At 44.7% G+C, this 14,850-nt stretch overlaps 1 protein-coding gene across 1 annotated transcript; it reads right to left on the bottom strand.

Annotated features, from left to right (window-relative positions):
* Positions 1–4,661: 4,661 nt before the first annotated feature.
* Positions 4,662–11,519, bottom strand: LOC104132918 (norrin cystine knot growth factor NDP). The gene is made up of 2 exons (XM_035902036.1): positions 11,307–11,519; positions 4,662–4,889 (listed from the first exon to the last, which is right to left on the bottom strand). The coding sequence occupies exons 1-2, from the start codon at positions 11,478–11,480 to the stop codon at positions 4,662–4,664; spliced, it is 402 nt and encodes a 133-aa protein (XP_035757929.1). The 5' UTR covers positions 11,481–11,519.
* Between the last annotated feature and the right edge of the window lie 3,331 nt (positions 11,520–14,850).

The raw sequence follows: 14,850 nt of genomic DNA, 5'->3' as shown, positions 1-14,850 counted from the left end.
TCTATCTTCCCATATCGGGTCCTGAAAACTGAGATTAGACACACAGAGCAGCAGAGCATTGGGCTATTCCTACGAGACAGCAACCTCTGTTCTTTTATTTTTCTCTTCCTTCTCAAAAATATTCTGGCTGCAATCTACACAGTCCTGCCTGAGCTTCAGGTTTTCATGGTAGATCTGCAAGGACTTGGCAAATAGGTCTCCTGTAAGGCTCGCGTGAAGGCCCAGCACACCCCGGGGTGTACCGTGGATGCCAGTGAACAACTTCTCTCCGTTATTGCCACAAGCACTCTGCCAGTACTTTACCAAAGCCCTGATAAAGGCTGGTGGGAGCCAGCCAGGCTCAGGATCTTGTCTGGTAGAAGTCCTCCAAGTTCAGAGGGCAAGGTGAGGTGTAAGGAAAGTCAGTGGCAACATCCCCAAGAAAGCAGTGAGTTCTTCAGGTTTATGATTCATATGAGGCTTGAACCAGCAAACCGGTTTTATATCTGTGCAGCCTTAAGTGCTTAATAGACCCTCTGAAACTGGGAACAGAATAATTCAAATTTGCTAGGTCACGGTGGCAAATCTCAGATTATTTCTGATAGGCACAAAATGCTTTGGCATTTTAAGGCTTTTCTTACAAGCAAAGGGTACCAGCAAGGGTCTAGTGTTTCCCTCTGGTCTCCATGAGTGCAATCCCTCCAACCGAAATGTAACACCACCACTGCTGGGGAAGGTGGCTTTCAAAAGTAAGCCAAACTGAATTCAGAAACTTCATCAAAAGAAAAGCAGGCATAGGGTGGTGACAGTTGAAGGTCTGTATCACATCTCATCTTGAGCAAGCCACAGGATGGTCACACCTGAGCCAGCCTGTCTGTGAGGGAAGGTGGTGCTTGAAGGGTGAGGCACAGGGAGATTTGAGTCCCAGTGAGAGGATGCTTTAGCAAAGAAAAAGCCCCTTAACATTATCTGGACAACTAGATATTGCCCTCTCTGTTGTTCAAGTTTAAGCAGCATGTACATGGTAGTCTGGCTTAAAACACAAAGCCTAAGTGCCCAGAGTGATGTCAGGCTAAGAAATCAGGAAGCCATTTAATCTCCAAGTGCCATTTAGACTCTTTTCACCATGAGCCACATCTTGTAGTTTCTACCTGAACCCTCATTTTCTTTTGCTTCAATACACCTCCTGAATTTTAACAAGTAGCACCTGGGTGCTTCATTCAGCACTTAGTTGCCTAAAACACTGATAAAAAGTATCGAAATAGAGATTTATAAGTGACTTCAGGGAATTTGGTTTTGAGGAATAGCTCCTCCTTTTCTTAAATCTTAATAAGAAGATTGCCTGACAAAGCCAAGAGGAGAATTTGAAAGTTTGATTCATTGTTTAATATTCAGTTCTAGCTATTTACAGGTATGTTTTGTCTTGTCATTCATATTTTCTGTTATATTCCTTCTGTGCATTTATTCAGCCTAACAGTTAAATTAGGTAATGTTGAATTCACCTCAACATTTACGCCTGGCAACAGCCTTTGCGGTCACAAGGCGATGATTGCATTAGAGGAACCAAGCAAAAGTGGAAGGAATGTGGGGTGTGAGAGGGAGGGAAAAAAAAAGGTTTTGTTGAAACACGAATATCTTCTGTGAGACCGATTTGAGCAATTATAGCTCTGGCACTGTGATAGCGGGGGGATGTGGGAATAAATACCAGCCAAGCTCTTCTCTCACTATAAATATTCTCTTTTTTCCTAAATCAGCTCAGGCATGGTCTGTGCTCAAATCCCTCCTTTCTCCTTACCAGAGGGCTGTGATCGGGGCCACGCCACTCTGCCACGTCCCACCCCGGCCAGCAGAGCCACTTGCAGCCATGCAGAAGCACCACAAATCGTCACCCGAATTTTGTGTCACAACCCCTCGGCATCCCATTTTGCACCAGCAAAGGAGGCCAGTGGCAGCATGACCCGGGGGGAGGTAACGCTGGCTATAGCAGTTACCCTTCAAACATTCTCCATTCCTTAGATAACGGCATAGCAATGCCTGTGTGCAGCAGGCTCTATACCCACGCTTAGAGGTCACGCATATTTTGCAGTATAGTTACTTGGTTATCAAAAGTATTGCTGATGTTTTGGATAAGGACTGGAATTTTCTATATATAATTAACAGTAGGGGGTGGTGCTTTTTTGGTTAATGGGATTTTTAGATGCTGGAGGTTGAAAGAGAGTGGAAAAGGGGCGCACATATGATCTTTCATATAAAGTAGTCTGGTGATAATGCCCAGCTCACGCTCCCTTCGCTCGCCCTTTGATGTTGAGACCAGGCATCAGATGTGAAAAGAATGACTGACAGCACTGAAAAAACGCATGGTGTCTAATGAACTCACTGGGGCTCATGACTCCCGGTTTTGACATTTTAATCTGAGCCCCTCAGCTTCTGACAGTTTGATTCACCCTTTTGCTTGCCCACAGCTCTGTGTTGTTGAAAACCGGCCGTCTCCAAGTCACCTCCAGAAGACAGAGATGGTCCTTCCCATGTATCACAAACCTCTCTAACTGGCGTCTGCGGGTGTACCTGTCCCCCATTGCTTTCCACTACTGACTGCCACCCTCCTCCAGGATTTGGCTTGCAAGGTCAGTGTCTGTCACCTGCCTGCCTTCACATTCCATGCATATTCATCATGAGGAGGCAGGGGCGAAGGAATTTGGCTTTGCCTGAGCAGCCACAGTATAACTCCTATGTAGACCACAGGATGACCGCCCTCCCTGGCAGACCCTTGGGGATCCCCTGCAACACCAGTGTGCATCCTCAAGTTGCTGCGTATGGCATTTGCTGCAGACAGACTGGATGGCGTTGAATAGATGGACCAAACACTGGGCTTGGGTAGGACTTCCCCCTCCTTACCATGGGGCCCTGCCAGACATTGCTGCTCCAGTCTGTCCCAGAGAATAACTGTGGGACCATGCACGCGGATGCTACTGAGGGGTAGGAAGTGCACTGACCGTGAATCCTTACACAGCAAAGATGCTCTCAACATCTTCATGACTTCTCTCAAAAAATTGGCTTAACTGGGTTTATGTGAACATCACAGACATATTGCTGACTGACTGGATATGCTGATGTTTAAAGAGATAAGAACTGTAATACATTATGTTGTTTTCTTGCAGTCATGAGAGACTATGAATGAACCTTCCTAAAACCTCATGTTAATGGAGGTGTGACAGAGTTTCTCTGCAAATACCATTCCAAAACTTGGGATGCTTTGCTATTTTGAGATCCTTTCACCCTATCAATCACTGCATTTCATTCAGCTCCTTGAGGCATTTATTTCTGCAATGGTCCTACAGGGGAAAGCAGCTCATGGCCTCAATTGCTCCTTACTGAGAAGCGCTGGCTACCCCTGTTCTGCAGGACCCCGCAGCTCTGATGGCCTGGCTGTGGGACAGCTTCACCTACAGGTGAGGTCTGGGCTCGTGCTAACCCTGCCACAGCCTCCTGCAGCCCTGTGTGCCCACAAATGATGCGTGAGCTTATGGACCAGCCAAGAGCTGCACCATTCCCCAAGCACCCGCCAAGCCAGATGGTGAGTCAACCAGGACCCCAAGTAGCAGATCATTAGGTAAATTGAAACACAGTCTTAGTGCTCCACTGGATAATGCTGGGACTCAAACTCTGCCTCGAACTTCCTATGGGCATGTCAGTGTGATTCCCCTGTGTCTGGGATCGCCTGCCTTTAAAAGGCAAAATGGTGCTCCGTGGCTTAAGAGCTATAGACAAAAATAAGTCTTAGGTTTGGTCATTGGTTTGGTGGCTCTGGTCATTGCTTTGGTGGCTCTGGCTCTGTACACCAACAGGTCTACCCAAGTTAAGAAAAGACTCCATTTAGTACATGTCATTTTAATCTTTGATTAGTTTTTAGTGTTTGAATAATGGCTTTAGTGACAGATGTGATGTGTCACTTTTCCAGGCTTTTAGAGGGGAATAATGAGTCTCATGACCTTTCGCTTCTCCAGAGTCGCTTAGTCACTGAACTCTGATGCTGCACACTGCAAATAAACATTTCAGCAGGCTAGGGCTGGGCAATCCCAGCACGACATTTCATATCCAGTTCACTTTTCAATGATTTATTTGTAATTTCTGCTAAACCACAGTTAAAGTTACCCAGCACTTGGCTGCTAGATCAGTAACAGATAACCCTTGCCAACAACAGAGTTTGTTCTGAAGGCCAATATAACCGTGAGACTGAGAATAAATTGGTAGGTTAAGAGATTGTATGTGGGAACTGATGGCCATCCTCTGTCCGAACGCCAGCTTCCAGAGTGCAGTGCTGTCATCCAGCTGACCTTCCTCTTTTCCCCTGCTGCCCCTACCTAAAGTAAAAGCACCTCTCTGTAGTCTGAGCTGAGCCTGAAAAAGAAGAAACTCACAAAAATATCCTTTCAGAAAAAAGAAAGGCTTCTTAAAAACAAGTCCTCATGCTTTCGCCTTTGTCACAGCCCATGCGTTGGTACCAGCCCCTCAAGGGCCCCAGGGTATTTTACGCTTTAGCTCTCAGATCCCATCCAGCCTGGTTAGTCCTGTCCTCACTGCAGTTGCACGCTGGGAGCGCCGGCCTCACCTCGGGTGACTTCTTGGGAGCCTTCCCCCAGTAGCAGCATCCCGGTCCCCCCTCTGCTGTGGCAGGTACATCCCTAGGAGTTGCACTCCTCGCAGTGGCAGGAGAGGATGTAGCGGTAGGTGGCAGTGAGCCGCATGCCCCCCGAGCATCGCAACCGCATGGCCTTCAGCTTGGAGGTCTGGGGCCGGCAGCAGTGGCAGGTGGAGCGGAAAGGCTGCTTCAGGACGGTGCTGAAAGAAACCATCGGCTCCGAGCGTGACGTCTGGCTGCAGCGCCCTTCGCAGCGAGCCAGCAGCACCATCTGCAAAGGACGAGAGACGGGTTTAGGAAATGTGCCCCCCATGGCTGCCAGCATGCAGCTAACACCAGCAGATGCGTACCTCCTTCCAGTCTGGCTGGTCTTTCTTCACTTACTGCCTCTCCCCACCTCGACGAGGGCACCCAGCCCCACACAGTGCATTGCCCCCGAGCTGTGTCTGGGAGAACGGAGGCAGTAATGGGGGCTGGAGGGGAAGGGAGTCTCCTCTGGGAGTCCCAGGCACCGACACCGATAAGGGCTATGGGGCCTGGTTTTCTGAAAGCTGCCCTCAGGGCTCCAAATGATCACATCCAGCCCTGCTTTCCAGGCACAGTGACTGCAACTGTGACTTGCTGACCCCAGATTTATGGCAGCTGAGCCCTCAAATCACCAGCCAGACCAGTACTTTGGTTGGATACTTTCCAATGGTTTGAGTGTATACTGGTGACCAGCAGAACTGGTCTCAGGCTTAGATATATAAACATATAAAGTAGAAATGTAAGGAAGATGCTTAGTTTATTGCTTCTAAAGAAGTAAGCTTCTAGCTTCTTTTACAAAGATCACCTTGACTATGTATTTGCAATTATATGTGTGTGTATATATATATAATTGCATCAGATGTACCTGTATAAAAAGCATTGTACAGTGTAAGGCAGTGAAAATGTAAACAAGATTATCTCATTGCCAAACATGAGGGTTCACTACTGAGATTTTCCACAGGCAGTGCGGGCTCCATGGTTCTTCTCCTCCTGAATTCACCGACTGAGCTGTGATCAGAGGAAGGAACCTTGCACAGTGAGAGGCACTAAGGAAGCAGAGCCCCCAGGGCATCACCTACTTCCCTTCCCAACAGCCCCTTGTTGAGCAGAAGAGATGGGTAAAGTCTCCTAAGCTCTACAGAAAATATGGAAAGGATCTTCTAAAGCTCAGGAAACCATGAAACAGCTGCTATTGCCTTGATAACGGGATAAAGTGTTGAATAAGTTTCAACAAACTCTTCCACCTTCATGGGGAATGAAATATTATTTAAGTCCAGATCAGCTATTTCTCATTAACCAACACAAGCTTCAAAATCAATTTGTTTTATCACCCCAACAAGTTCAAAATATGACAGAGGTGAGAAAGTAAGCAATAAAACAGTCATAAGTCTAGCCTATAACCAAGGAAGAAAATTACATTTTAACCATGCTACCCATATCTCATGTTTTTTTCCAGACAATCTAAAAGGATAACTATGGATATGGCAGCAAGTATTTTACAATATTAAACACTTCTAAGCTTCTTTCACTACACATGTTCAATTGGCTGCAAATCTCCAAGTCTTGCAAGCAGGTATGTCAAATGTTTTGTCTTTAGTCAGAATCGTGAGGAAAGATGAGAGAGAAAGACAAGACAGAATATTCCTGGTATAAAGTAGGAAATGCCAGCTCTGCCTGTGTCCATGGGAAAAGCACTGGTCATCCATAAAGAACATACTTCGTACAGTGCATGAAAATGCCTCTTCCAAGAGTAATTCCATGCTAAATGGTTTCCTTGGAAATGTATTAAAATATTAAGAAGTACACTTCAGTCAACACAGAGAGATCACAAGGAAGATGTCTTCATGAGCTGATGATCGGGGTTGGTACAGTCTTGTACCTCAGTTTGATTAAAAGATGGGTTCTTGTGTCTCTCCAATAAATTCACCATTCTTCATGATTTGTAGCATAAATTTATGGTCCCTTTACTGTGATGCTGCCTACTCATAAGCAAATTCACTTTAGCTGTTAGTAGTAATGTGGTGGGAAGAGAATTTCAGCATACTGTTGAGCCACACCCTGGCTTTAGATGTATCAGCTATGTCAAGCTCCTTGATACCAGTGTCTTTAGTGTAAAGATCCACTTTTGTTCCTGCTAAACAAAACTCACTTCCCATAGTGACAGGCAAGCAGCTGGTGAAGAGCTTCAAGGAAAGACAAAAGATTGGGACATTTAAAAAATTTTCCTTCCCTGCATCTTGACAGCTCTCTTTAGGTCCCCCACTTGGACCAGGTCACTGGACTGTGAGCATGCGCTGTCACAGGCTATTCCCATGCATTCAGCTGAAGAGGAGGGTGAAGAGCAATCTGATGGCAGCTGGCAGCTGCTCAAAGGGGAGTTGCAAGGACACTGGAGCCAAATACGCCTCAGGAGTGGCAACAGGGGATGTGCAACGGCCACAGGTTGCTTTTGGGGAGGTTCAGAGGACCTCCAGAATCCCTTCCAACCAACATTTCTATGACGCTGTGATTTCAGCCCAAACGTGACATTGCTGTGTGGTGCAGGTGACTTCTAGTGGCTGATGCTTCTGGAGCCGGAACTGTGAGTCACTGCTGGTACCGTTACCCTAAGGATTTTTTATGAAGCGCATCTGCTTCTGTATCTGCAGGTACTTTCAAAAATGTCAGGAAAAAAACCAACCAACCCCTGAGGAACAGGATTAAGGACTACAGTGCAGCAGTGTAATTATAGGGCAGAATTATCTGATGTGCCAATATCTGTGTCTCAATACATTTCTTATGAACAGAGAGCTTTCTCATGCAAAACCAGTCAATATTTCTTCAATGGGCAACTGCATTTATAATTGCTTGGTAAGCCTTGTCTTTAAAAACATGTTTTATTTGGTGGGGACTCTAATGTTAATCTCAGATTTTGCTGGCTACTTAGTTTTTCATAAGGGTACAGTCAGTATTCATATAATGTAAAATTACACAGTGTTGGTTTTATGCCTTGTTTTTGGATGACAGTGTAAATTTTTACAAATGGCACAGCACCATGGATATCAAGTCAAACCTGAAGGATAAAAAAATTTCAGCTTTCCCATTTTGATAGCTTTCTAGACTTATGGGCTAACCTGAAGTCCTCAGCAAAATGTAACCTCCTCCTCATAAATCCAGAACAGCACCAGTGGATTTTGGCAGGTGTGCAAATGAGCTGGAAATAGCATGTACTTTAAACGCTTTGCTTTGCCATTTAATCAATTGCACCAGCTGCTTATTGCATCGTATACTATAGTACAATAGAGATTATCGCCTAAATAATTAGTAATGCTATGATGCCATAGCACAGTAATACAGTGGGTGTATATATAGTAAAAACGTGTGGGTATTTTATAACCCGATATGCGTGCCCCTTGGCTTCCCTCGTCCCCTGCACATGTGAGCCTGTGCGTGTCACCTTGCGATGCTGGATCCGGAAGCGCGGTGTGCTACAACGTGGGAACGGCGAGGGGTCTCACGGGCATGAGCAGCTAGGGAAAACCATGTTTTCTTACTTAACGTCAGCGGTCTCATAGGTATCTGGAAGGCCACAAAAGAGAGCAACCTAAATCTGAGGCAATATTTGACTCTGATCATTTGGGCTGTGCTCTGGAAATTCAGAAGTTGTGAACTGGTTTGATATTAACAGCGTTTGTAGTCCTCTTCTGCAGCAAGCTGAGGCCCAAAAGCAGATGGGCTGAGATGAATGAGAGCAGACTTTCACATGGTATCTGCGGCCTGGCTGCGAGCAGGCGTTACTGAAAAATCTCCTGAGCTACCTCAAGAGCAAACGTCTTCAAACATTTGCTAAATCTTTCTTCATCTGGTCCGTGTCTCTCTGGGCTGGATTCTTTAGTGCGAGGCTGTCAGCGGTAGCGCTCTTCTGGCACATCTGGAGGAAGCACTTGTGACAGCCAATATTGTAATTTAGGGGGCTCTGGTTGCAGCAGCAAGGTGATCCGGCACATGGAAGACCAGTGGGTCCCTGTGACAGAGGTCACGCAGAATCCAATATGGTCAGGAAAGGCACTGCCCCATGAGCTGCCAGAAGCATTTCCTTGAAGTCAAAGGAAAACGCTTTTTCAGGAACAAATGACCTTCTTCCATTCCTCCTTGGTGTCTTTTTTATACATGCTGTTACTATAATGGACTGTGTTTCTGAAGGCTTTGGAAACCTGCTTTCAACATCTGCCTGAGGTCAAAAGCAAGAGGGATTTTAATGATTAAATTATATTGGGTGGATGTTTCCAAATGTAACAAAACTACTTCCCATGTGGGTACAATTGGCAGCCTCCACAGAGAAGCACTGCGGACATAATCCTTTCCTAACCAAGATGGACAGCAAGCATAATACATCTTGCCATCTCTGAAGCCATTTTTAACTTCTGTAATTTTATGCTGCACTAAAAGGGAAAACATAGGGAGTGAAAAAGGAGGGCTCGGTGGAACCAGTATATCATGCCAAAAAAGTCTCTGCTTGACATCAATTGTTGGTCCAAGCTTCACGATGGAAACTCAGTGGAAACAAGAGGTACCACAGTTCTTACAGCTAATCCTGCAGAACCTTCCTTTTTTTGACTTGTTTATGTTTTATCACAATATATATAGGTACAGACATTGTGTCTAATTTTCATTAGTAAGTCTAATATTGGCCTGTGTTTCCATGCTACCTCCAGAACAGAAGCCATATGTCTAGCAGGATGATTCAGAACCCTGAGACCTTAAAAAAAAAAAAAAAGAGCTTGATTTAACAAACAGGGAGAAGTTTTCTAGGGAATGTCAAAATTATTTCACTTGATATGGAAACTGTTTTCATTTTCCACTGCATGAGAAAGACCATACAACTTGTGGTATTGTTAAAAAACTGTTCTTGAAACAGTTGTGGAATTTGGGAATATTTTGGAATATTTTCAAACATGATTTTCATTAAAGGCTTAATTTAAAAAAAAGTCACTGACATTTTTGCAGTCAGAGTTACAAATTATTATAGCAACAGCTTTTTTCTCAAAGCTCAGTTTTGAAATAATATGTTTTCCATTACAATGCCCTGTCCGTTCTCATTTCCACCAGTCCTGCTCCTAAAGGTCCCATTGCTTTTCTCTGTCATTAGCGGTGTTAAGAAGTTGAGTTGTCGTTGGGTTTCCTTCCTTCCTTCCTTCCTTCCTTCCTTCCTTCCTTCCTTCCTTCCTTCCTTCCTTCCTTCCATCCTTCTTTCTTTCCTTTCTTCCTTCCTTGGGCTGTGTAGGAAGCAATGCCCCAAGCAGGGAAGAAGAGCATGGCCAAGGGTGAGGCACAGGCTGACCGTGGGGCAGGCAGGAGTGCGTGGAGCTGTGGGTCTGGGAGGGGGGAGCAGCAGCCTCATGGCTAGAGCAAGGGCCAGCTGGGTAGAGCATCTCTCTCCTGGACCAAACCATCATGGTAGCTATGGCTTCTCAGGTGTAATAGGTGATCCGAATTTCCAGGTAAGGGGAGGACTGCTTAGCACCCCCCTGCCAGACTGTAACAAACACCCACTCCACCCACGCTTTTCACCTTTGCCTTGCACTGGAGTCAACTGCAATAAAATCAATATTGCACCAAGAGATGCATCTCTGCAGTTCTGTATGTTAATGCTGGATGTTTCCCAGGTGGTAAGAAGGTCTATTCTAGCCTAAGAGCAAAACAACAGATCTCTCCTGCATCACAAATAATGTGCAATTTTACTGTTTGAACTCAAGAGCAGTAGGGCAAAAGCCTCTGATCTCCCCCCTCCCCCCGCCTTCCATCGCTCTCTTACCCAACACAGGGCTGGCAAAAGTGTCAGTGCTGGCCCTTGTTCCCTTCTGTTAACCCAGGGATGTGGGTGCTTAAGGCAAAGCCACTTTCTGTGGGACAGAGGCATGGCCCAAAGAGACCATACATCTGAATACACACTGGGTTAACTCAGCTGGAACAAATTAGGAAGATGAAAGGGACCAGCAAGGATTTTCCCAGTTTTTCTCCCCATTCTTTTTCTCCATGCAGTGAAATAAATGACTGTAGGTTACATGAGCAGGCCGCTAAACCATTTTGGCACAAATTTTTTCAGGCTTGAAATCTCAAATGAAAGGCAATCTTGAATTTCCTTCTGTTCCTAAGCCCTACAGTAAACATCCAATGGACATTCTGCATGGAAACAAAGGCCCAGAGACTAAATGGGGAAAAAAAAATAGCAATGTTTTTTACATTCTCTTCTCATTACCATTTTAGAGCTTGGTTCTTTATCTCAGCACTTGACCTCAAAAGTTGTAAGTTTACATACTCTGGATTAAAGACTCACTTGAAGGAGGGGGTGACTGGGATGATCTAAACTTCTAAACTACCCCATCTCCTTGGTGCTGGTGGCTGAGACCCCGACATGCTCCTTTGAACCCTATAATTCACTGCGTGTTAGCTTTACCATCACGGTGTTGTTTTCCTTTTGAGAAAGTGAAAAGAGGCTCAAGAGCCTTTCTCTCCAGGCCCAGTTCTGATGCACACACAGAGATGTCTCTACATCTGTATGTCTCCACAGCTGGATTTTGGTAGCAAGAAATTTGCGCAGAGAAAAATCACCCCAAATGGCTCATTTTAACAGCTCTGCTGCCGCAGCACCCTGCTGCAAAGGGGCGAGGGCAGCCCTTACCTTTGAGCTACACTTGTACAGGGGGTGGCTGATGGAGTCGACGTAGTGATGCCTCATGCAGCGGCTGGGGTCGGAGTCGATCATGAAGGAACTGTCTGTTTTACTGTCCGTGTCTCCCATCATCGCCAGGAGCGAGAGCATGGAAATTGAAGCCGCAAGTACATGATTTCCCATTGTCGAGGAACTTCTCGCTGGTAACAGCAGAGGGAGGTAGAGTATTAAAAAAATTCCGAATACTGGCAGCCAGTTCCTTTCCAGGATGGTGAGACGTCTGGTTTAAGTCTCTTAGCTGTCATTCTTCTTCTCGAGTTGGAGTTTGTTGAGAGTGTAATCCGTCAAAGAATCTCCTGCGTAGCTGGAATAAAAACAACATAAATCACAATCCTGACCAAAAAGACCTCTGGAGAAAAACAGACATAAATAATGTTAAAGCACACAGGATTTTTGCTAGCCAAAATATACGCTCTGAGCAAGCATCATTCCCGCAGTAGGTAGAGTATATGGCATTAGGAAGGAGATGTCAAGGCCTTGTTACTTTAAGCATTGCTTTATCATTTTACTGTGGAGAACTTTTTGACTTTTAACATCACAAAGCGGTGCAACACCAATCTTTTTCACTTGGTGATGTCCCTAATGAGTTCCCCTCAAAACTGGTGATTAGTAACACACCAGAGATTTCTGCAAATTGAAAGGACTTGTGTATCCACTCAAAGCGTCCAAGGGGGGCGAAGCTAGGCTGCCCCTGCATTACAGATGGGAATTTCTGGCCTCGGTAGCCCATGGAAAGGCTGGAGGCAGGTTGACCCCTGGCTCTGGCGGCTGCGTGTCGGTGTCCTGCAGCTGCTGTGCTGCAAGGACAAAGGGCACCCCCAGGATGGAGGAATTGCTGGGGGTCCAAGCCCAGGCATGAGCAAAGCGGTCCCCCAGAAAGCTTGCTGAGCACTGATCTGTGCTGCAAGGACTACCTAGGTCTCTGGCTGCCCTGCCCTCCTGACTACCAAACCCCCACGCACACATGTGGGCATGCTTTACTGCCTTACTCACTGGGCTGCACTTGCTCAGTGTCAGTCTCTTCCCTGATAATTAAAGAGCAGCATCTGAAAAATACATTATATTCCATAACATCCAAGTACATCCCGGCTATCAATTGCGGAAAAAATATATATTCAGGTGGAGTCATGTGGATATTCACCCAGGCACCAGGATTTCAGGTGCATGTTGGAGACCAGGAGATCACCCAGGAAACAGGCACAGGGCAGCCCCCGAAATGCTGCCCAGAGCTCTGTGCCCACAGGGAAAGGATGGCATCTCCCTGAGCTGCTTTATCCCAGCCCCTTGATCCTTCTCACAAAGACCATAGTCCTACATGGGTGATTTAATTTCACTTTTAATACAAACAGCTATACCTTGAAAGAGCTGTGGAAAGCTGAGAATTTAGACTATATCTAAATATAGCCTAATAAAGCAAAAGATAGTCATAAGTAAAATTAAAAGTGCGAGGGCTTTCTGATAAAACAGTTCCATGATCATGCAGAAATGCTCCCCCAGAGCCTCTCGCCTATTTAAAGAGCTGATGTGTGCCTTTATGGCCTTATACAAGCTTCTTTCGAAACTGTTTTCTGGTTTGCTGGCGATACTCTAACCCAGCTGATACTCATCTCCCAAACAGCCTGAAATTACGAGGCCTCCCCACCAGAGTGCTTGGTGATTTGTGTATTGCTTTATAGCTTGCTCGAACGCTTTTGTGAGAGGAGTGCATGGCAGTGAGAAACACTTCCAGAGTTCATCCAAGTTGGGAGTCAGGACTTGTCAGGCTAAAGTGGCATACAAAGTCTCATGCTGGGAAAAAATGTAATTAGGGATGCTCTGTGCATTAGACATTTTTTAAAGCCTTTTTTGGGTTTAAAACTATTGTCCATGTGCCTTAAGTAGGAAAGGAAAAATTGTATGACTGTGGATTTAATAGGCAATATGTTTTTTTCCCAGAGTCTGACCTACGACCTAGTATATTTTCCTCAAGCAAACGTTTTTCAGTGGATATGGCACTGAAAAAATACTGTGTCTTTGCAGTATAAGGAGCTTAAACAACACTAAATGCTTAGGATCTCGGATACATTTACGCACAATCTCATTCATGTCAATAAATATCCCTCCAAACATTTTAGCAGGGTAAAAGAGAAATCTCTTGGTCATGGGAGCTGGGTCAGACTCCTTCCCAGAAATGAACTGTGCTGCTCTGGTTCATGCAGATGATGCCCAGGGATTATCTAACAAGAGGAGTGATGCACTTCTTTCTTAAAAATATTTAACCTTCTACCTACATTCCTATTCTTCTTTATAAAGAGGCTGACCAAAACACGCTGCTTGGCAAGGTCTCTCTCCAACATAGTTAATCAGTATTACACACCCAGTAATTCCCTCTCTGTCCAAATAAATTTACTTGATATTGGACGGTCTCATCTCATGCGATATTACATCCAGGAATCCCCATTTCCCACTCTCTCTGTCCCACTATTAATTTTGTGCTTCTATATCTTTCTGTGGTTTTGATCAGTATGATTTAATACAGTGAGAGAAATCTGGAGTTCTGGCTCGGCTTTCAAAGGCTTATCTCTCTAGTTTTCTTCAGGAAATAATTGGATGACATAGAGTCTGCCTCATGAAAACACTCTGAGAAAGCTGGAAAGAAGCAGGGAAAAATGTGAGAAAAGGAAGACGTCTGTACCTTCTTCAGGGTAAGCAGAGTGTAATACGAGAAGTATTAACACTTTCACAATCTTTTAAAATTGCCCTGTTACTTCCCTGGCAAAGAAATGCAGTGGGCTTTGGTAACAAATCTTTGAAAGAAGAAAAAAGTTATGTTATCATATATTTGTTAGGAAAAAGAGAGACCACGGATGTAAACTTGACCCATCTTTTGTGAAAAAAATATGTACAGTTGTTGATAGACATACTGGCAAAACGAGTGTGTAGGTGTCAGAAGCAGGGCTTGCAGACAACACGGTGCTGTTTGCACGTGCCAGTATCTCCTGACATACCCATGTGAAGTATACACACACATTTTTCAAGTACATATGCCATATATAATTGAGATAATGGGGAAAAAAAGTCTCACAAGGACATTTAAACACATAGAAGTTAGTGTGTAGGTTTTTGATTGTGCAAAAAAAGTCTACATATTTTCACTCAGGTACCTCACCGTGATGATGTATGTTGACATGACATTTTCCATTGCCAGCTGATACTGTGCAACGGCATTTCACTTTAAATTAGCGTTTTGGGTTTTTTTAAAAGTTTGTATTCCTTTTGAAATGCTGTCTGAAATTATGAAACACTAGACAATACATGATAACAGGAGTGATGTGTGTAGCTTGCAGTCTGTTCTTCTGTCCAAACCCAGAAGCAAGTACACCTGTAATCATTGATCATTATAGCTCCGCTTACAATGACATTTCGTTTCATTTGGAAAATACACTTTTAAATCAAAATCAACAATTTCACATAGAATATTTTTTCTTTTATCTATTCTGTTTTTTCCTCAGTT

Source organism: Egretta garzetta, unplaced genomic scaffold, assembly GCF_000687185.1.
Source record: "Egretta garzetta isolate BGI_Z169 unplaced genomic scaffold, ASM68718v1 scaffold70, whole genome shotgun sequence".
In the NCBI taxonomy this organism is placed as follows: Eukaryota; Metazoa; Chordata; class Aves; order Pelecaniformes; family Ardeidae; genus Egretta; species Egretta garzetta.
This window is presented reverse-complemented; position numbering and strand designations above follow the sequence as displayed.

What these genes read in the sequence shown, in the direction of transcription:
- LOC104132918 (XM_035902036.1), bottom strand. Translation starts at nt 11,480, where the DNA reads ATGGGAAATCATGTACTTGCGGCTTCAATTTCCATGCTCTCGCTCCTG. An exon ending in TGTACAAGTGTAGCTCAAAG is followed by an intron (nt 4,890 to 11,306) that starts GTAAGGGCTGCC and finishes CGTCCTTTGCAG; the next exon opens with ATGGTGCTGCTGGCTCGCTG.